Below are 22,895 nucleotides of genomic sequence, written 5' to 3'. Positions count from 1 at the left end.
TATATCGCAATGGGAAGAATGAGAATGGATCCCATCACCTCAGATGTTTGAATGCTTCCCCACTTGGGAAACTGTTTGGGAAGGATTAAGAGTGTGGCTTTGGTAGAGGATGCTTTCCTGCCTCATGGCTGGTGCCATGCTCCACACCATAATGCTTATGGGCTAACTCTCTGAAACTGTAAGCAAGCCCCCCAGGTAAGTGTTTTTCTTAAGTAAGTTGTCTTGGTCATATTGTCTGCCCACAGCAATAGGACAGTGACAGTGACGGTAAGACATATATAAAACCATCAAAACTCAGAGAGCATCGTTGAGGAAGAGACATAGAGAATGTTAGAGGCAGCAATGAGGAGGACTTCTGAGACATCTTGTCTTGTGGACATGATACAGCCATTACACTCATGAATCCACTTCAGTCATTGTCGCCTGCCCAACACTTGCCCAAAATGAAAGCAACAAGCACAGTCACTCTTTCAAGAGGCACCACTGATTGGACTCAGTGAATTACAAAAAAGGAAGATAGGAAGATGGGAGGAGCTGTTGGGGAATGTAGTAAGAGTTGGAAGTGCATAGGATCAAGATATAGTGTATACGTGAATGAACCTGCCAAAGAATAAATTAAAAAAAAAAGATGACAGAAGAAATGAAGGAGGGGCTATATTACTGATTTTATAGAAATAAACAGGATTATAGAAATATGTTAAACAACACTATTAACAAACTAAACAATCTAGATGAAAACTCAAAAGACAGAAACTCAAAACTCATTCAGGGGAAAAAAGAGGAATAGACCTATGACATAAAAAGACTGAAGTTATAAAAGGAAACATCTGAGATTAGTCCAGAGTGGATAGGCATGTCACCTCAGCACTTGGGAGGCAAAGGAAGATGACTATGCATTTGAGATCAGCCTGAGCTGCTAGCAAATTCCAAGCCAACTTGTGCTACAGAGTGAGATTCACACACACACACACACACACACACACACACACACACACACACACCATCTTAGGTTATTTCTCACAGAATTTTGTTTTTGTTACACACACACACATACACACACACACACACACACACCACCACCACCACCACCACCACCACCACCACCACCACCATAGGTTATTTCTCATGGAATTTTGTGTTTAGTTTTTCATTTTGGTTTTTTGAGACGGTTTCTCTGTGTAGCCTTGCCTGTCCTGGACTCCCTTTGTAGACCAGGCTGGCCTCAAACTCACAGCGACCCGCTTGCCTCTGCCTCCTGAGTGCTGGGATTACGGGTGTGCACCACCATGCCAGGCTCTCACAGTATTTTGAATAACAGTAGTTACAACCCCGGGTGCACTCAACTACTAGCCACAATGATATGTAGTTATATACTTACTTCTTGGTCTACGTATATTTGCATATGGTTTATCTGGTCATGGCTGTTGCAACTGTCCAATCTTAAGCTTTGTATGTCCTGTTAATATAGTTACCTTAACTGAACTCTTCTCAAGGCAATGAGCATCTTTCTGTTTGGTTTGACATTCATCAGTAGTCTACATACGCTTTCATATGATTAATCTACTAAGGACTATTCCCTGTTTCCTTAAAATATTTATTTCAGAACATCATAGATGCCAGCACTCTTTTTAGTGTTTATTATATTGCTTTCACCTGCAACACCTGAGTGTTTATGCTCACAAAAATATGTATGGTTTTGTTTTTTATTTTACCATGCAAAGCAACCTATAAAGTGCTCTGTCATCTTGTATACTTCTCAAATTGATGTAGTTTTAAAATGTAAATAAGTGTATTCAATGAAGTTTTAAATTATTTCTTCCATAATCATATTTTGGGAATTTTGGTTTGGATGGATTTTAGATGTTAGGGACTTCTCATGTTTAGGGATTTCAAAATTGGCAAGTATAGTGTTCAGGATTTGTCTTCTAGTATCATGGCCCTTTATAGACAGTCTTCCTTTTTTGTTTGTGGGCTTTCCAACATCTAACGCAATCCTTGGCCTAGCCCATGCCTCCTCTAGGGAAGCCTTACCTGGCTTCCCACTATCACATCCCCAGTAAGTCTGCATTTTCCTCGGGATGGAATGGTGTCATCCCTGAGAATGTCTTACTTTGAAATTCTGTGTCCGTTGGGTATAATCCTTTGATGAACTTAGCTCCCCCTATCTAGGCACCAAAATCGTGAAGATTTAATTTTAAGAAATTACTTGGAGATTGAGTTTGTTTCTTTTCATTCAAACGGGAGCTGAAGTGGATGAGGGAAACAAAATTAGCTTTAAAAGTCCAATTCTATAGGAGTCAGCTACAGAAAGCAATCTTTTCCTTGCCAAAAAAAAAAAAATGTCGCCAGTCTCTTTGTTTCTGGGGAACCAGAGTTGCCTTCCATCATTCTCTTGCAAGTGCTTTCTCCAGCACAGCCTCAGTGCTGAGTCTCCCAAAGGAGAACTTCTTACAAGTTCCTTGTAGGGAACAGTAAAATTGTCTGCATGTTTCTTCTAGACATAAAAGATGACTTAAGAGGGTATTACTCCCCCACTCCCTCCTCCACATTTGTCCTGCTTCTTGGGTCAGGAAGGACAAGAATTCATGACTTAGGCTAAGCCGCATTGCACAGTGCTCTCAGGGTGACATCGGATCTCAGCCAGCTAACCATGCTGACATATACTTCTGATTCTAGCATGTGGTAGGCTAAGGTAGGGAGATCACATATGAGAGGCTTAGCCTGTGTCATATAAGGAGATGTCTCAAAAAACAGTCTTGGGCTGGAGAGATGGCTCATCGGTTAGGAGCACTCACCACTCCTCCAGGAGACCCAAGTTCAGTTTCCAGCAGCCACATCAGATGGCTCATAAATGTTTGTAATGTCGTACAAACACACACACACACACACACACACACACACACACACACACACAGAGAGAGAGAGAGAGAGAGAGAGAGAGAGAGAGAGAGAGAGAGACAGAGAGAGAGAGAGACAGAGAGACAGAGAGACAGAGAGAGAGACAGAGAGAGAGACAGAGAGACAGAGACAGAGACAGAGAGAGACAGAGACAGAGACAGAGAGACAGAGAGAGAGAGACAGACAGACAGAGAGACCTTAGCAGCACTTAGGCAGTGGATTAAATCAGGAGATCAAGGCCAGCCTCCACTACATGAGACACTGTCTCAAAAAGCACAGAAGCAAACAACAGACTATATTATTAGGTGATATTGTTGTTTGTGTGTCAATGAGATTTTGGTGGGTTCTGAAGTTGTATCTCAAAGGATTGCTAATTTAGGTGAGATCCTGATAAGCTTTCAACAAAAGTACAACTGATGAGGTAAAACCTGAGTCACAGGGTTGCAGGGGAGGTTATGGTGTTTTTTATTGTAAGCAAAATTTAGAGTTTCATTTATGAGAGTTCCAGACAATTTCTATTTTAAATGTAGGAGAGAAGTAATACTACACTTAATCTCATGCATTTTCTTTTCTTTTTTTTTATCTCATGCATTTTCAGGTCTTAAGTATATTTCATTGCTAGTTTAACATTCTTATTTGAAAATATTTCTCTGATGAAGACATATTGGGTTCTGGAGTCGGGACTCAGTGGCAGAATACTTGCTGAGCATGCATGAGACCCTAGGTTCAGTCTCCGATATGGAAAAAAGAATATTGTCTCTATATAAGCAATCCTTACAGCACATGTTAGTTGTTCTGAAATCCTTTACTCATAGCTAACTAGAGACTTTAAGTAGACTCCGTTCTTATCTGCTATCCCGTTCATTTTCCTTGTCTTTCTATCCCTTTTCAAAAGTCATTGTGGAGCTGTGCATGAGTGTATCGCTGCTATGAGAGGTTAAGTTAGGAGGAGGTCAAGGTGTTGTCTAGGCTACATGTTAAGGCTCTATTAAAAAGAGGGGGCGGGGATGAGGTTGGAGGGAAGACTCCAGAGTTAAAAACACTGGCTGCTCTTCCAGAGGATCCTGGCACCATTTCTAGCACCCAAGTGATGGCTAATAACCTCTATTAACTCCAGATCTAGGACATCCAATGGGCTCTTTTGGCCTCTGTGGACACTAGACATGCACACGGTGCACAAACAGACATGTAGACAAAACATCCATGCACATAAAATAAAATAAAATAAAATAAAATAAAATAAAATAAAATAAAATAAAATAAAATGGAAAGGGTAGTCATAAAGAATGTGTCTTAGAGGACTTATAAGGAGATAGACCATTTGCCCAGTCTTTGATTTTATTGAGAAGCATCACATGAAGCCAGACATGGCTATGGATACCTTTAATTTCAGCACTTAGGAGGCAGAGGCAGGCAGGTCTCTTTAGCTTGGTCTACAGTTCCAGGACAGCTGGAACTACCCAGAGAGACCCTTTCTCAGGAAACAAAAACAAAAGATGAAGGGGAGGAAGAGGCATCAGATAGAAAAATTGCATTATCAAAATGTTGCCTACAAGTATGTTCACCATGCACATGCAGTATCTATAGAGGCCAGGAGCAAACAACAGATCCCCTGAACTGTACTTATAGACAAGTGTGAGCTGCCATGTGTATATTGGGAACTGAACCAAGGTCCTCCGCAAATGCAACAACTGTTCCTAACCACTGAGTCATCTCGCCAATCCCTCCAGCTCCTTTTTTTTAATTCTCGAGTTCATGGCCCAGAAGAATGTCCAGAGACTCAGACCTTCTGGTGGTGACATCATAACCAGCATGTGCAAGCCCGCTCTCTCTCTCTATTTCATCGGAGCCAAGGCGGGATGGCAAGGGTACACTCTTCCCTTGACCAAAGTTCTACCTTGTGGTTGGTCTCACTTAAGGCAGGAGTTCTTCAAGCCATGTGCAAGACTTCTCCTGCTGTAGCCTAGCCTGTCTTCCGGAGTGTCTTCTTTGTCCTTAAATACAGTCCTTGTAACATCACCAATGTCGCTCTGTTGAGCCACCCAGTGTGCATGGCTTTCTTTGGTGTCATAGTAGCTTTAGTAGCTTCTTCACTCTCAAATATCTTAGCAGTTTCAGCATGCTTTAACACTCCCGCACACCCCCCATGACTGTGCAGTCAGGCATCTGCCTGTTTTCTTCCCTGAGAAAACTGCTTTCCAGCTCACATCCACCAGCTACCATATTTAGGCACCTAAATATGTTCCTCCAACAGGGTTTTTTTTTTTTAAGGCAGTTGCTCTACTAAAAAAAAAAGAAAGAAAGAAAAAAAGAATTCTAGACTCTACCTCCACTTTGGTTTAGGGTGTTATCGTCACTGCAGAAGGAAAAGAAAGCTTATAGAATTGAAATGAAAGAAAGTAAACTGCTATCCTAATTCCACATTTAGATGCATTTCTCCTTGCCTAGAATGGGGATGTGTGTGGACAGAGACTGGGAAAATGATAGAAGACGGACAACCTACACAGCCACTGATATACACACGTCATTCCAAATCTAGTACTTTGAGATTTTTTCATACCTGGGCTGCCAAAGCCATGAAGACTTGGCCTTCACCTGGCAGTGGTGGCACACGCCTTTAATTCCAGAACTTGGGAGATAGAGGCAGGAGGATCTGCAAGTTTGAGGCCAGCCTGGTCTATACAGAGAAAGCATGTTTTGAAAAACCAAAAATAAAATATTTTCTCTTCTTTTTTTTTTTAAATCTGGTTACCTAAACTGGGTGACAGTGTAGATTATAAATCTAGAAGTTAGGAAATGTAATCAAAATCCAACTACAACCATGAATTGGGCACATAATTTGACCTTTCTGAAATTAGACTTATCTTTAAAGGCATTATAAGAGAACTCTCTGTCAGGGGAGGTCTCATGGTGTAATGGTTAGCACTCTGGACTTTGAATCCAGCAATCCGAGTTCGAGTCTCGGTGAGACCTCATATGGCTTTTTGGGCAGAATTAAAAGTGATGACTTTTAAGTTTTTTAAATGACTTATGAGAACCTTTGTTAAGTATTTTTTTGTTTTTTGTTTTTTAATTTTATTCATGTGTATGTCTGTGTGTCTGTGCGTGTTTGTCTGTGAAAGTGGGTGCATGTGCTTATCGTGACCAGCAGGGGTCGCTAGATACTCTGAGGCCGGAGCTACAGGCTGATGTGAGTCACTAGATTGGGAAGCTGAGAACTGAACTCTGGTCTTACAAAAGAGCAGTAGATTCTCTTAACTACTGAGACATCCCTCCAGCACACAAGCTCTTCACTATGGAGTATTGGCTGGCTCCTGAGTGCCAATTTGCATATCCTCTTTGAAGTAATGTCTACTTACATCTTTGAACACTAAAAAAAAAAAAATGGAAAGAAAAGATTTCTCTCCAAGCAATCCTTGCTACACTGTTATGAATCTTGCTTTCTTACTTTTGTTTTTATTTTTCTGAGGTATATGTACGTACTTGACGAGTGTGGGAGAGTATGTGCGCATGACTGAATTTTGCTACGGAGGCCGGAAGTGTGGAATCTCCCTGGAGCTGGAGTTATAGGTGGCCTTGAGAAACCTGATGTGGATGCCAGAAATCAAACTCGGGTCATCTGGAAGAGTCATACATGCGCTTCACTACTGAGTCAGCTCTTCAGCCCCCAGTCATTTACAAATTGACCTGTTAAGGGTTTTGTTGGTGACTTGATTTATAAGTCGTTTCTCCCGCTCCACAGGTTATCTTTCCACGGGACTCGCTAAGTAGCCCAAAGTGGCTTAAAATTGAGAAATCTCCCGATTCATCCTCCTTCACTGGGATTACAGGTCTAACTAAACCCAGTTTTATCGTTCAATTCCAAGACTGTTGGATTTCATTTCTAAGCATTCGCATACCCCACCCACGCGCCACAAAGTTCCTAACAGCAAATTGAGAGCAAAGGAGAGGAACAGCGATCTATTGCAAGCCGTTCCTAATGACTTTCCCACAGGAAGAGACATTAGCAAAGAGACAGCTCGCGAGCCATCGGGAGGCACGTATAAAGGTGAAAAGGCGCCGGGCGTGGTGGCGCACGCCTTTAATCCCAGCACTCGGGAGGCAGAGGCAGGTGGATCGCTGTGAGTTCGAGGCCAGCCTGGTCTACAAAGTGAGTCCAGGACAGCCCAGGCTAACACAGAGACCCTGTCTTGAAAAAACAAAAAAACAAAAAAAAACCAACAACAACAACAACAAAAAAAACAAAATAAAGGTGAAAAGGCGCTTCGAGCACCAGCTAGGATGGCTGATTGGGAACATGGAACCGAGGCACTGACCTGCCTTCCTGATGTGGAGGAACCTGCAGGCAGCACTCGTTGGAGCTGCTCCGAATTCAATGAGCGTAACAACCATGCCAGTAAGAAGAAGTCCTTGTTTGTTTTATATGGGACGGCTCAAGCCAAGCAAGTGGGATTGCACAGAATGGCCAAGCCTTGGCTCCCCTCCAGGATCATTTCCTCTTGGGAAGTACGATCATGCCCGCACTCCTAGACTACTGTAATCCTAGCCCTTCCCCTCTCTTGGCGTCTGCCCAGAGAAAATTTGAACCTTCTGCATCCCTGGAATTTTTTTCTTTTTTCATTTTTCCCACCACCACACCCAACATTGGATTGTACTTTTTTCTTTCTTTCTTTCTTTCTTTCTTTCTTTCTTTCTTTTTCTTTCTTTCTTTCTTTCTTTCCTTTTTCTTTCTTTCTTTCTTTTTTTTTGACATGGTCTTGCTGCGTATCCCTTCCTGCCTTGAAACTTGCTATATGTAGGCTAGGCTGGTCTCAAACTTACAGAGACACCCCCCCCCCCGCGCGCGCGCGCACGCGCGCGCCTCTGTCCCTCTGTCCCCCAGTACTAGGATTAAAGTCATGCCACGCAATACCAGGGTGTGGGTGGCAAACCAATCATTCTTCGCACATAGATACCCAGTGGTCCCATCATTATGTACTGAAATGATTCTTCCCTGTTGAGCAATCTTTGCACTGATGCTTTTTATTTATTTATTTATTTTGCACTGATGCTTTTTAAAGACTACTTTCTATTTATGTATCTGTGTACAGATACTCTTGAGGCAAAAGTGCACTACAGGCTGTTGTGAGCTGCCTTCATAGGTGCTGGGGACCAAACTTGGGTTCTCTGAGAAAATAACAAGCCCATTATATGGGGATGAATGATCTTAAACTTCTGATCCTCTTGCCTCCAGCTCCTAATTTCTGGGAAATCCATGCATGCACCATCATTGTTCTGTTCATGTACTGCTAGGGATCAAAGCAAGGTCTGTACTTACTAGGCAATAACTCTACCCATGGAGCTACACTCCTAGGCCTGGTTCTTGCACCATTGTTGAAATAATCATACATTTATTATTGCCATGACTGACATCAGCATCCCTCCCTAAGTAATCTATATAAGCTTCAAGAAGGCAAGGGTCAGATTGAGGTAGTTGCCTGCCTCCTCCTCTGAATGCTAACCAACAATAGAACATTTGAGGGCAAGCAAGATGTCTCAGTGGGTGAAGGAGCTTTCCAAAGAAGCCTGACACCCTAAGTACAATCCCAGGGCCCCACGTGGTGGAAGGAATCTACTCTCACACGTTTTCCTGTGCCCTACACACACAGACCATGGCACACAGGCATATGCACACACACACACACACACACACACACACACACACACACACACACACACTGAACAATCAGCCAAGTATTGTGGCACACAAATAAATAAATGCAATTTAAATGTTTAAAATTTATTTTATTTTTATTTTATGTGCATTGGTGGTTTGCCTCTGTGTGATGGTGTCAAATTTTAGAGTTACAGACAATTGTGAGTTGCCATGTGGCTGCTGGGAATTGAACACAGGTCCTCTGGAAAAGCAGTCCATGCTTGTAACTGCTGAGCCATAACAAGTAATGTAAAATAAGTAAATTAAAATATTTAAATACATAACTTTTTCTTTATCCCTTTCTATTTCTTTTTTTGATATCAGGCAAAATCATAAGCATTTGCTTGCCCCACACTGTGGGCTTTCTGTTTCTCAGAATTCCACCCCCTCTTCAGACAGCTTCTTGCAGACCTCTGTTGCTGACCTTGATCCAAAAGGCATGGCTTTCTCTCTTCTGCTTCCCCATCTCCCTCCTCTTGGCAGCTGCTGAGATTTACAACTTCCTTGTCTTTTGGGTTTTCTCTCAAACTCTAATAGTGGAGTGCTCCTCAAGCTGAGAAGGAAACAGAGAGAGAGGGGGGGGGAGGGAGGGAGGGAGGGGGAGAGGGAGACGGAGAGAGAAAGAGAGAGAGGGATATTAAGTTGGTTTAGCTATCATATCTTTGGTAACTATTCAACAACACTTTATTAAATGAGCAAATATGTGTTTGGAAACACATAACGCAGTGCTTGGCACTTAAAAACCTTCAAGAAGCACAAACTGTCATTGTTCTTATTCAATCCACTGAACCATTCTCCCAAGGCAAACGTCACTTAATCTGAAAAGGCGGGCCTACTGCTGCCTCAGAGAAAGCCAATGGCAGGGTGCAGGATGATTCAGGCTTTGAGACTCCGCAGAGTTGCTTCCCACACTGGTCCCATCTCTTTCTAGTTATGTGATCGTGGCACATTACTCAATCTCTCTCCAAGCCTGGCTTTCTTGTCTGTAAAAGGAAGACCATGACACCTCCCTCATAAGGTTATGATGTGGACAAATGAAATATGTGTAATGTTTTCTTTGAACTTCCCTCAGCAAATGGCCCTTCAGTTATTTCTTTACAGATCATTAGTCTCTCTTTTCCCCCTTAGTTTGTTTTAAAAGGTTACTTTCTTACCTATTGTTCCCATTTACAAGCCAATTTAAAAGCCATAACCAGGGGTAAACAGGTTTGAGTGGGAGGTATTTGATTAGGACACAGGAGGTAAAATATCATTGAAAATTTCCTACTGGAACTGAGAACTATAGCAAACAGTCTGTGTATTGTTTTTTTCCTCTTAACCACAATGGAAAATATGGAACTTGACATTATAGATCACTTCTCTGAGAATAAAGATTTTGGGGGGGGAAGAGATCCTCCATTTATTTTCTAAGAAAGTAAGGAAAGAAAGAAGGCCATCCGTGCCTGAGGGGGCTGCAGGTTTGCAGTACTTCCCCCAGCCCTGCAGGGTACATGATTAACCATCCCAGAGCTGATAGGCTTGTATTTCATACCCGTGACTTATTAATCACTTGACCTTTTCCAGCGTGCACTTAGCATAGTAAATTATACTCCTTTCTGGAGAAGCCTGGGTGACTTAACATGACTCTTTGTAATGTAGCCAGGCCCAGGCTCGGTATAAGTCACGCACTGAACATATTGCAGCTCATCTCATGTCTTTACCATGTGTGACAGTTTAACGCCAGCCTGGGAAGAAGGAGCAAGGAAATCCAGACAAAAGAAATTAAGAAGGGGGTTTAATTCCCTATGTTTACCTTTGAAATCTCTTACAGCTAAGCAGGAGGAAAAACTCCGATGCTGTATGAGATTTTCTTTTGTTTCCCCAGACAAAAGATAACTAATAAATAAAAATTTTTTCAATTAGTAGAAATCGATCCAACGGCCTGAGTTTCTGAAACTGCTTCCTTTGCCAGCTCTCCAGTTACGATACTGGTGACCATCACCTCCATACGAATCTTCCTCTTCTGCCATGTATTTCCATTTTTAAGAATTCAGTCACTTTATTTCTTTAGGTTTCAAACTTAGTTCTAAGTGTAAAACAATTCTCTAACAATTCAAGAAACATGTGAACTAGGCAGTCACAGTGCCACATCCCTGTCTTGGCTCTCTGGAGGCTGTAGCAGGTGGGTCATGAACTCAAGCCAGCCTGGGTTACACATAGTGAGACTTCCACTGTCTCATCAAAAAAGATCTGCAGGGCTGAGGCAAGAGCATGGCTCAGTAGTAGAGTGAGCACTTGCCTAGCACTCGTAAGGCATTAGGTGGCTCCTTCCTCATTATTGCTAAACACACACACACACTTTTCTACTTACAATGGGATGATGTCCAAATAAACCCACCATAAGTTGAAAATGTCCTGAGTATTAATGCATTTAGTATACTATGTCCCATTCATCACAGCTGTCCCGTTCATCACAGCTTAGCCACACAGCTCTGGAGAGTTTTGGCTGTTTCCTTTGTGATCACGAGGCTGACTAGCAGCAGCAGCACTGAGAACTACAGCAAACAGTCTGTTGCTATCCATCATCCCCAGGGAAGATCAGACCACACACTGCTATCCTGGGTAAAGATCCAAGTTCAAAGCCCAATGTATGGCTTCTATTGATTGCATGTCACTTTTGGACAATAGAAAAGTTGGACAAACCATTATAATTCAGGGACTATCTGCAGTCTTTCATTTGTTAAAGAAATCCACATGGGCAGGACTTGGTGGCACACGCCTTTAACCCTAGAACTCGGGAGGCAGAGGCAGGTGGATCTCTGTGAGTTCAAGGCCAGCTTGGTCTACAAAGCAAGTTTAGGACAGGGAAGGCTACACAGAAAAAACCCTGTCTCAAAAGAAAAAAAAAAGAGAGAGAAGAAATCCACATGGAAGGCCTGGTATGTTCCAGCCATTTTCTAGGTGGAAAATGAAGGAACAAGACTATAAGCAAAGGTTAATAAAAAGAGAATGTCAGGAATTAACGAAATCTGTAAAGCTACCCTCATTCAGAATTCAGCAATCAGCTTCAGAATGTTTACCACACACCAGGCCCATTTCTTGATGTTGAGACGTCTCTCTGATAAACACAACCTGGATATCCCAATCCCTGTGCGCTGAACAGCATAGGACAAGCAGCTGGAGGTAATGCCCCAGTGAGGGAAGAGGCAACATATATGTGTAGGCTGATAGGGAAGTGGGTTGGGGTAGAGACTGAAGAGATGGAAAAGAAATGGGGAGACTTGACAAGAGTTTCAAAGAAAAGTTGGCGGGACAAATTGACCAGGTGAACTGAAGAACAAGACAGACTGCTAAGACATAGCCAAAGCTCGTGTTTGTGACTAAAACACATGGGGCCTTCTGCCTTTCTCTTTCTTTTCCTTTGTGTCACTTTAAGGGTGGGCCCTGATTGAATGAGTTAGAGACTCTCACTCCCTGCCTGCATTGATTGGTCCAAGCATCACGATGAGCCTTCACTGTCAGGCTAATGAGAGGAGGAATCTTTGAACAGGCACGGGACCTGATAGAAAAGACTTTTCTCCTGTGTGTAAACTAGTGAAGTCAGAAACAGTGACAAATGTTTTGGTAGTTCAAAGAGAGAACCTAGAGACCCAGTAATTAACATATGGCATCAAAAGATAAAGCCAATATAGAGGCAGAGGCAGAGGCAGAGGCAGACAGATCTCTGTGAGTTCTGAACCAGCCAAAGCTATATAGTGAGACCCTGTATCCAAAACAAAACAAAAGCAAACAAACAAAAAATAAAGTCACTATCACATAATGTATAGTGATGCTAAGTTGTGTCTCAAGCTTTCAGTTATATGAGCCAATAGATTCTCTGTATTTCTAAAGATGGATTGGATTGTATGCTACTAATAATGAAAATAACTGTCTAACACAGTCTCCATAAGCACGCAGCACACTGGAGGCTCTGAGAGTCCAATGAACACTTGTGATCCTAAGTGGCTCAAGGAATAGCCATATTTTGATTAATTAAGTGATAACAATATTCAGTATATGTGACAATGTAATGTTTCCAAAGGCAATACTGTTCCCACTAGCAAAAAAGAAAAAACATCACCAGTGACTTGTTCATGCCTATTAAGAAAAGAAAGGCAAAGTATTGGGCAGTTGACAGGAGTGGAACTTGAAGAAACTGGGTAGCAAACACATTTGTATTGCCCCTGCTTCCTGGAGCACTTTTGTGCATTTCCTATGGCTTACCCACCCTGGTTGTAGTGTCAGCCTTCTCTTTTTCCCCCTCCAGATAGTTCTTCAAGCAAGTGTTAGAGAAGGGATTATTTATTTTTAGTTGTACAAGATTCACTTGGTGAGAGCATATAAAACTACAGATCCCTGGGGCTGGAGAGATGGCTCTGCCAGGGGCCCCTAATTCAAACTCAGTTCTCAGCACCCACATTGGGTAGCACACAAGTGTCTGCAACTCCAGATCCAGGGGGTTCTGAAGCCTCTGGTTTCCTTGGGCGCTGCAGTTATTTGTACACATTCATGCGAGCATGCAGCTCCAATGGAGCCACCTTTGTTAGGTTTGGGGTAAGGCTCAGGAACCTACATAAACAAACAAACAAACGGCCCACGCTTTACAGACTCCCAGGTGATTTTTATGACATTGTCACTTTAAGAAACACCATAGCTTAGACTGGCTTCCCATGAAGTTAATCTTGATAAGAGAACCATTAGCCAGTGAGTCACTAAGACAATATTCCAAGAGAAAACAGGAAAAGAGGGGAGAGGGGAAATGAAGGGGAAGGAGCTAAGTCATGGTGTGATGCTTTAGGTAAAGGGCTGCATACCTTCAGCACAGTCCCACAGGGGAGCACTAGAAGGAGCCAATCCCTCTTCCAGCCAAGAGAAGCTGCCTGGCTAATAGCTTACAGCCAGCAGTAAGGAGACCTAAACTGCCAGGCATTTCCACATTGCGAAATGGTTCCGGCAGCTTGTGGGAAGTCCTCTAAGTCACAAAAATAGTCTTTGTAAACAAAACTATGCTGAACATGGAGTGGGGCCCTCACAAATGGTAAAAGGGAAACCTAGAGGATTGAAAGAATGTGTTCGAGAGGTTTCGCCGTTTAAAAAAAAAAAGTGATGGAGGGAGAAGGCCGTGTGCGCCTTCAAGTTCACAAGGAAGAACTGCTAAAAAGCAGAATCTCAGGGCTGGAGCAATAGCTCAGCAGTTCAGAGAATTTGCTGCTCTCCCTGAGGCTTTGAGGTAAGTTCCCAGAAGACATACACTGGGTGGCTCACAGTCACTTGTAACTTCAGCTTTAGGGGATCCCAGGCTCTTTTCTGGCACTGTGTATGTCGCTTTGGATGCAACAGACACAAATATGTTAATTTTTAAAAAATCAGTAAAATGTAGCCCTCCATTCATGCATAGGGCTGGGGAAACCAACACTGACACAGAAGCATCAGTACCACTGAAATCAAGTACTTTAGTAGGTAAACTCTCTACTATGGCATTTAGCATCTTTTACTCTCTGCCCACTAACTGGTCTATTTCTCTAATGTATTATGGCTTCTTTGTTCCTACAATGTATGGTCCAGGTATGACTCGGGACTCCAAAAGAACATTGTCTTATTGTTTTTTTCAGAGAGCATATTCTTGTTCTCCTCCAAGAATCCATAAATGTTATTTTTTTCTGCTGAGTACCACTCCAGTCTTTTTCAAATATATATGCATATATATGCAAATATTTATGCATATATAATGCATTATGTATATGGTGCATTTGAGTGTGTGTGCAGGTGTGTTGTATCATCTCTGCACACAAGTAGACCAGAGGCTGACATTGGGTGTCTTCCTCTATCTCTCTTTTTTACTTCATTGAGGAAGGGTCTCTTGCTAAGTCTGAAGCTCGCTGTTTCAAACTAGACTAGCTGGTTGGGATCTGTACTTAGGTCTTCAAGCTCGCACAGCAAACACTTCATCCAGACATAAAGCCAGCTCCCCCACCCTATAGGCCCGCTTCATCTTTGCTGCCTCAAACTCCCCAAACCTTAAGGCTCATTACTTCTCATTGTAAATGTTTTTTTTTTTTGCCTGATCCTTGTATTCTTTTAGGGTGCAACTGAGAAGGGACAGGAATCATGCCTGCCTTATTTGTCACTTTAGCCCCGGTAGCCTGTTTAACCATTCAGTTATGACTAAGTATGGAAGTATAAGTGTAATCTATATGGGTTTTACTGGAGCGATGGCTAGTGTCTTCCATTTGAGCTTAGAATACGCTGTTTATGCCATGAGGCAATAACTTTATTCCAGATGAGAACAGTGTCAATCTTAATTTTATTCATCAATTCAGCAAAAATGTATATGATTAAACAATCATACCGCAGAACAAGGCAGGTCTCTAAATTGCTTAAATTAGCCGTATGCCACACTGACCTCTGCATGGCCCTCATCCTCATATTTTCCTGGAGTCTGTGTTTCTGCTCTATATCTGTGTAATGCTGAAATTACATGGGAGCTGGGCAATCTGCAAGTGTCTGGCTGAATTTTGAGAAATTCAAAGAAACACTCAAAATCACTGGAGATTAGTAGTTGCTATCTAAGAATCAAATTTGTGTAGTATCATTCGCATCCTTATGGCTTACAGAGAGTTCCAACATTTTTCTGGATTATCAGTTATACATTAGCGGTCTATCTACATTATGATGATGATAATAATTGGTAATTTCCGTAAGCTACACAGATTGCTGACGTCTGTTCCCCACCTGCCTCTTTCCTATCCACCTCCAAAAAGAAGGGAACGACACCTATGTCCTTAGTCTCTCTCTTCCAGTGAGGTTGCCTGGTAGGTGACTCTTCTCTGGACAAGTGAGAAGGGAAATGTATATTTTATTTCCTCAATAGAGATAAGACAGGGAGTAAAAAGACCTGCCCTTACTGTCTTCCTGTTCCATGCTGTTGATGTTTGAAACAGGGGCATCCATCTTGAGATGATGAAAAACAAGCTAAAGAGAAAGAGGCAAACTATCAAGGATGGTAGAGTGAAAAGAACAAACTAGATCACTGATGATCCAACATCAGGAGTCTCCAGTCTCCTGGTTAAAGGAGAAAGTCGCCGCCACCTTTGTTTAAAAGACTGTTAGTTGATGATTGAGCTATTAACAAAAGCAACTAGTTACTTTAACATTTCCTTTAACTAAAGCAGAATTAAATTCTTGATACCCGACCATTTATATTAAGGGGAAAGTATTGGATTTTTGGAAGAAACTTAGAAGATAAGTAATTTCATCTAAAAAGGTTTGGGGATTTTCATGCTGGAAGCGGAGGGGAACTTCCATCCGCCAGCACCCATGATACAGACTCTAGGATCTGTAGGTTGCTGAGAGCTTTCTGTGTAACTGAACACCACCTTAGGAGTGAGGAGATAGCAGGTCCTAGCAAGAGGGAAAGTTTAAAACTTTGTAGGATTGGAAAGTCTTGAGCTATTCAAATAAAGAGTGCCCAGGAAGTATCAAGAGCTGATAAGATTAAGCCAGCCTCTGCAGGGGGTTGTGTATTGATTAGCTTAATGAATTCACCTCTCCAACAAAAGATAAGTGTAATCCCACATCAAACCTAGAACTACTATCAAATAGTGGAGGTGTGAGGTGATCTTGGTAACCAACCTTTTATTAAACCCTTCACTCCTATGGATTAGAGAGTTGCGCCATTGGACCACTAGGACGCCTTTCAGATGGAAAGCAGCCACCCCTGAGCAGAGATCAAGCCTAGCCTCCAAGGTAACTTCTTTCCCCACCTCTACTTCCCCTTCTGCCTTATAACTGTCCATTTCTACTCCTGAGAGAAATTCTCCATGAAAGAGAAACTCTAAAATAAAATAGACAAGCATTGACATAGCTCATATTTGGACTGGAGAAAGGAAAGGTGACTTGTGAGGATTTATGCACACTTCAGAGACGAACAAATGATGCTTTATTCATAGGTGGCAGGTAGACACGCGATAGGTTGGGGTAAGTGACTTGTAACTGTTGGACCTTCAAAAAGTACAACGGTTTTTGGGGGTCTCTGAAGCTCATTCTTTAGAGAAAACACCAAATCTTTGGGAAAGGAGGAAAACCTTCTTATGCAATTACATTTTCCCCTAATTTGCTTGAAAGAAAGGAAGAAGGAGGGAAGGAAGAAAAGAAGGGAGGGAGGAAGAAAAAAAAAGAGGTTTAGCTCACAAATACTTAACAAGCAAATCGCCCAGCCTCTTTTGGGAGCGAACAAGGGTTTGTGCAGATCGTCTTTGAAAGGGAAATACGTTGAGTCTTCACCCTGCCCACTGCACTTTGGTAAAGACTACTTTAAAAATACCGCGCTGAGAATTTTAACAGATGATTTCTGGAAAGCTGACTTATGAACTAATTGGACCCCTCTGCTATGCGGAGGAACAAAGACTTCTTTTTTATTGGTCTTCAACTAAGGCATATACCTGTCTGATGGCGTTGGCTCATTCTGCACATGCTCAGTTGAACAGAAATCTTCATTTTGCATACAACCTAGCACAGCGGCAACACCCACAGCCTTACTCCGTGGCTGACCCAGTGCGTCCATTCCTTCTAGTTGCATTTTTTTTTTATGCCGAGAACTCCAACATTTATAAGGAGTACAGTAAACACAGTAGATGCTGGGGCTGGGGAAACATTCTACAAAGGATTTACAGTCTCCTTATGTCACTAAATTCCTGACCCGTCTCTAGGTTTTGTCTAGCAGGAATAGACAGACACTGCATAGATATTTGGTGAGTTTGGGTCAGGAGCCTGGAGAAGCTGTTTCTCTAGTTCACTGTTCGTTGTTGGACACCTTCCTCTGCAGTTTTTGTTTGGTCCCTTCCTTGGAAATTTTCCCCCTTCCCCTAGACCTCATATTCGTTAAAGAATGGTAGGGTGGCACTAAAAGCATTCGCCGACAAGCACAGTCTTGAGCGACAATCTCTCTCCACCTCCTCTTTAGCTTTTCCATTCATTAGAACCCTTTCCCTGCGTTTTTTTTTCCCAACCAAAAACTGGGAACAGCTTCCAGAGGTTACGAAAGAAGAGGGAAAACTGCCAGAGTACTGAGCACGCCATCCAAGAACGCGCATACTGCTGTGGACCTTTTGTCCCCCGCCCTTTTTCTCCACTTGGTCACAGCTTGGGAGTAGAGGCGACGACCTCCACTAGCCCCACCTCAGCAGCTGCAACCAGCAGAGCTCCGCTTGCCGACCCCCAGCGCCCTCTAGATTCCCCGCGCCCGCCGGTTCTCCGTGACGTTGAGGGCGTTGCGCGCATGCGTTACTGGGGCGCTCCCCCCTCCCCCCCGGGGCCCCCGCACCTCCTTCCGCGGTCCCCGCCTCCCAACGGACTGGAGTGGGCGGGGCCTGCGGGTCTAGCCGCTGCACGGGCCGAAAGGGAGGAGGGTTAGACTGCGCGAGGCTGTGCACCGGCTCCCGAGGCTCCCGGCAGCTGAGGCTGAGGGGAGGAGCTGAAGGCAGCGGTCGCAGCTCCCGCCCGGACAGAAAGCTCGTCCCGCGAAGCCCCCCTCCCATACTCGGGCGGGCAGGCGGGCGGCGGCGGCGGCGGGAGGCGGAGGAGAAGGAGGAGGGAGCGTCTCTGCCGCCGCCTCCTGGTCCCCAGCGTCGAACAGCCGCCACCACCTCCCTTCGCGACGATCCTCCCTCCATGGTGCTGTCGCGGCCCCCCCAGTAGCCAGAGCTGCCCCGCGCCGCGTCGGAGCCGGTCTCGGGCAGAGGGAGCGGTCGCGGCCTCGCGGCCCGCGCGGGCTGACGAGCGAAGAGTGCGGCGCCTCGCGGTCCCCGAGGGTCCGCACGCCCCGGGCAGCGCGGCGGCTGCGAGCTACAGCGCAAGGAGCAGCGGGCGGGCGGGCGGCGCCGGGCCCGGGCCGCCCTCGCTCCCACGCCCCGGCCCCGCCGCCCGCGCCGGGGCGGCAGCCGGCAGAGGATAAGAGCTGCAGTCCCCGGGCCTCGCGGCCCCAGTTGAGCTTCCTCAGCACTGAGGGCTTGCGGGTCCTGCGGGGAGGACGCGAGCCGGGAGCCCGGCACTGAGCTCTTGGGCGCCCCCAACCCAGTTTTCAGACCCCCTCCACGCTGCGGCCGCTGTCCCCCTCCGGACCATGGCCGACGACGACGTGCTGTTCGAGGATGTGTACGAGCTGTGTGAGGTGATCGGCAAGTGAGTCTCCACGCGAGGGAGCGGGAGTGTGGAAAAATGCATTTCAGCGATGCCCCGGGCCTCCCGCACCCGCTCCGGGCCTGCCCCCTGCCCTTTTTCCCTCCCTTCTGCCTCCCTTGTCCTCTTCACCCTAGTGTATTTATAGACGTGTACCTGGGTCTCCTGTCAGGAGGGGGTCTGGGGGGCTTCTCAGCGATCCGCGGAGGCCAACGAGCCCGGGTCGGCCACCCCATAAGGCGTGGGGCGGACTGCCTGCATTTTATCTGACGGTTACACAGGGACGTGGCAGGACCAATTTTATAGTTGCTTCCTGGGAACAGTTGGGGTTATTGTTACCTTTCCTGTGCCATAGACCTTTTCCGAAAAGAGCAGTCTGCATTTCGTGTGCTTGTGTGGAGAGAGCAAGAGAGCGCGTCCGGGGTTTTTAATTGTGGGGTGTGTGTCTATTGTGCCAGGATATTAGACAGATGCCTTTGTGCTCACCCCGTGCCCGGATTTAAGAGGGTCATTGAAGACGGGTGCGTCCAGTTTCAGCAAATTGTTCACCTGCCGTAGAGGAACGTAGAAAGAGTTAGGGGCACCCAAAATTTTAATGCCTCGTTATGCAATGACTGTACAATCAGTGCTCACGGTTCCCTTCCACTGTTGTTGGGATGGTGGTTAGTGTGGTAGAGCAGTCTGCTTTGAGTCACTGGGCTGGTCTAGAATATAGAGCTGACAGTCCAAATGCTCATCCTTTCATCTGTGTTGTATAATTACACTAGGGAAAAGCAGGGAATCAGATTAATCACAGGACTGATTGAGAATTAAATCTGCAGTTCCTCATCTAATTGTCCAGTCCTGAAATCTGTTTTGAATTGTTTCCTTTTCATTCTTGTCAAACAATATTCCAAGTGCACAATCCTGCTAATTTGCTTGTGAGGGAAATGCTGGCAATCTGAAGTTGATTTCCTAGCTCAGCGTGTATTCTCAGGCGTTGGAAGTTGAGATAAGATTTAAGAGCGATTTCTGTTTATTTAATGGGGCTTGTTAGCTAGCTACTATTAGGATATTTTACCTCTTTTTGGAAGCGGTGCTTTATTGTCTATTTTAAGGTTCACAGTTGGGAAATGAAACCAAGACAGAGCAGTTGGCTCTACCTCTTTTAAGTTGTCTGCAGTATACTCAGTTTCAATTTTTTGAGTGCTGGTAACTCATTTTTTTTCCTCCATATTGAGGTATTACAGGGAAGCTCTTAGGGTGAAATTGTGCTACACCCTTACACCCAAATGCTTCGAGGACACAGTATTCCTTGGCCCATTGTTCAGTGACCGTCCTATTTGTTAGGAGGAAGAGGATGTCCAAATGTGTCTGGTCTAGTCTTTGTGGCTGTACCTAGAGCACCGCTGTCCAAAAGCTAGTTTAATGAGAGCCACGTGTAATTTATTATTTTCCAGTAGCCACATTAGAAAGATTTCAAACAAAAGGTGCAATCTTAGCAGAATATTCATGTAATACATTATACCTAAATTAGTGATTTCAGCATAAACATGTTTACTGGACTGTACATCTTTTCATACTAAGCCATTGGAATCCAATGTGTGTTTTACGCTAACAGCACATCTCAATTTTGATGCTAAGCTAAATTTTCACCAGAAGTACTTGATCTGTATATAGGTCTCAGAAAATTTGTATGTGCAAAAAAAAAAAAAAAAGTAGATTCACATACTCAAGTAGTTCCAAACATACATAAAAGTTTTCCAATAACTCAGTTTACTATTTCTAAATTTTAATCAACTAAACAGATTGCAAAATGTATTACCTTGGTTAGATTAGCCACATTTCAAGTGCTTAATAGCCACAGTCGACTGCCACATTTCTAGAGAGAAAAATATCAAAACTCTCCTTCATTTCTTCATTGTTAAGAGCACACAAAGACGGCAAATGAGAGGTTTCTCAAAAAACCACCCAAATGACCATGAGAGTGAGTGATGTTTATTGTGTCTTAATTATAGCTGTTGTAAGTGAGCCTGAAGTTGATCATTGGAAAGTGTAGGATTAAGATGCTTGCATATATTATAATGATGGGAATAGCCATCACTGAATCAGTTTTGGTGACTGATTCTGATTCCTTCGGGTCTGAAAGGATGACAGTGTGGATTTCAAAAAACAGTCAACCTCATGTTAGCAGTCTGTATTGTGCTGACTTCAAACTGAGAAAATATTTTCAGAAGACACCCCTGGTAGAGCTAAGTTCATCTATTCTGTTGTTCTGCAGCTGCATAAGGAAGAAGAGCAAGCTAATTTTGAGATGCTAGGTAGTCAGTGGCTTCCTGCACTACTGTGAACTGTGAAATTGCATTCCTATCTTACAAAATCTGACTTGGTCTTTTATAAAATATTATTCCTTGAACTAATGAGTCCAAGGTAGCCTCAGGGTTAAAGAATATAATGATGTGTTCCTCACCCTGTGCGAAGGTTGAAGGTTTCTCTGGTAAATTGTGTCAGTGCATATTGATCCTGAGATTGAAATTCGTTTGAGATTTGGAGGGGGGGGGGCAGGGACTTAGAATTTGTTCAATTATGAGCGTAAACAGAAAAGCCTTGTAGATAGATCATCATTCATTCTGAAAATCTTTTTTGTTGATTTCTATTCAGCCTCTATGGGATTTTGATTTCCTTTTGTATCAAATTAGTATCACAACTTGTGTTTACACCACAATGTCTTAATAGTTTTAAATTTTCACTAAGGTTCTTTAAAATAGATTTCAGTTTTCAAGACATATTGGCCACCCACTCACTCCTCTGCCTACCCATCCACCTGCTCACTCGTTCTCTATGAGCGAGGCTTTACTTGGTGATGTAAAGGAAATTTCAATTTGATTGATTGATTGATTTAGGGTCTCACAGATGTAGCCCTGGCTGGCATACAGCCTGTTATGTAGATTAGGGCTGCTCTTAAACTCAAGAGATCTGCCTGTCTCGGCCTTTTAATTGCTGGGGTTAAAGGTGTATGCTGTCACATCTGGCTTAAAATTCCAATAGAATTTAGACCGCTTTAGGTGTCCTTTTCTTGCTTATGAGCATGATTTAAGGTTAGGAGGCATGAAGGGAGATTGCTATTTGGAATATATTTTCTTTGTAGTTTTTGCAAGCTTTACTTTTGTTACAGCTATCTTTGAAAGAATCATATGACTTCATTACAAAAGATTGGGAAGATGCCATTTCTTTTTGAAAAAATGAAGACACCCTCTTTGGGTTTTTTTTTTCTTTTTCTTTTTTGAAAGTTGCGGAAACTCTTCAGTGACTTTTGTTTCCGTATCATTTTTTTTTCATACGGCATCTTTCAAGTTATTGGAAGTGAATTCAATTACAGTTCGAACTTCCTTTTGTTTTTCAGATAGGGCCTCACTCTATGATTTGTAGACCCGGCTGGTACCAAGCTCATAGATAGCCCCCCTGCTTCCGCCTCTGCCTCCCATGTGCTGAGATTAATTGTACAGCACCACCACACCCATCTAGTCCTCAAACGTCTGAACTTAACAAATTAGCAATCACTGGAAAGAAAATGCGAATAGAAGTTAATAACTAATTATTGTCACAACCACTTCCTGTTCCTTCTGCAGATATATAGTTTTGTGGGTAAGTGTACAATAGTGCTAGTGTGTGAAATGCATTTTAAAACAGTTCATTTAAATTAAAACATTAAAAATCACCATCTTTCTGGTATAAGCAGTGTCTTTGGAAGAGGATCACAAAATGTACAGGTTTTTTTTTTTTTTACATTGTGTAGGTTGACTATTTGCCCTGGATTTTAGAGTGTTCAGTAACCTGGAACATCTGGCTCCCCTGCTCTGCTAAGACATAAACTGAAATTGGAATGGTGAAGCATGATCCTTGCTCACGGATGACACACAAGTTTGCCAGGCATGCTGTATTTGCTTACCCCCTGAGAGGACTTATCATATTTAATTACAGTTACTTATTTATGGTCTCTCTTCCTAGCTAATAGGTAGCTTCTTGAAGGTAAAGAAATATATAAAGAACATCTTTCTCCATGGCTAAATACACTGCCTGCAATGTAATAGTCACTCATTAGCCATGGAATACATTGAGTCGTTTTAAT

At 43.4% G+C, this 22,895-nt stretch overlaps 2 protein-coding genes across 12 annotated transcripts in view; one reads left to right on the top strand and one right to left on the bottom strand.

Moving 5' to 3' along the window:
* Positions 1–8,669: 8,669 nt before the first annotated feature.
* LOC311601271 (uncharacterized protein) lies at positions 8,670–18,733 on the bottom strand (the record flags this gene model as incomplete). The annotated part of the gene is made up of 4 exons (XM_084788646.1): positions 8,670–8,820; positions 9,018–9,146; positions 17,934–18,627; positions 18,683–18,733. 3 exons carry the CDS (start codon positions 18,731–18,733, stop codon positions 9,142–9,144), a joined length of 750 nt encoding a protein of 249 aa, XP_084644772.1. The 3' UTR covers positions 8,670–8,820; positions 9,018–9,141.
* CASK (calcium/calmodulin dependent serine protein kinase) overlaps positions 18,586–22,895 on the top strand; it is a 331,352-nt gene continuing 327,042 nt past the window's right edge. For all 11 annotated transcript variants that reach the window (XM_084789615.1, XM_084789614.1, XM_084789620.1 and 8 more), the window contains exon 1: positions 18,586–18,790. In XM_084789615.1, the coding sequence (XP_084645741.1) occupies positions 18,732–18,790 (59 nt within the window). In that variant the 5' untranslated portion in view covers positions 18,586–18,731. The remainder of the gene's footprint in view (positions 18,791–22,895) is intronic.

This window comes from Acomys minous, assembly GCF_964271855.1.
Source record: "Acomys minous genome assembly, chromosome: 7".
NCBI lineage: Eukaryota > Metazoa > Chordata > Mammalia > Rodentia > Muridae > Acomys > Acomys minous.
This window is presented reverse-complemented; position numbering and strand designations above follow the sequence as displayed.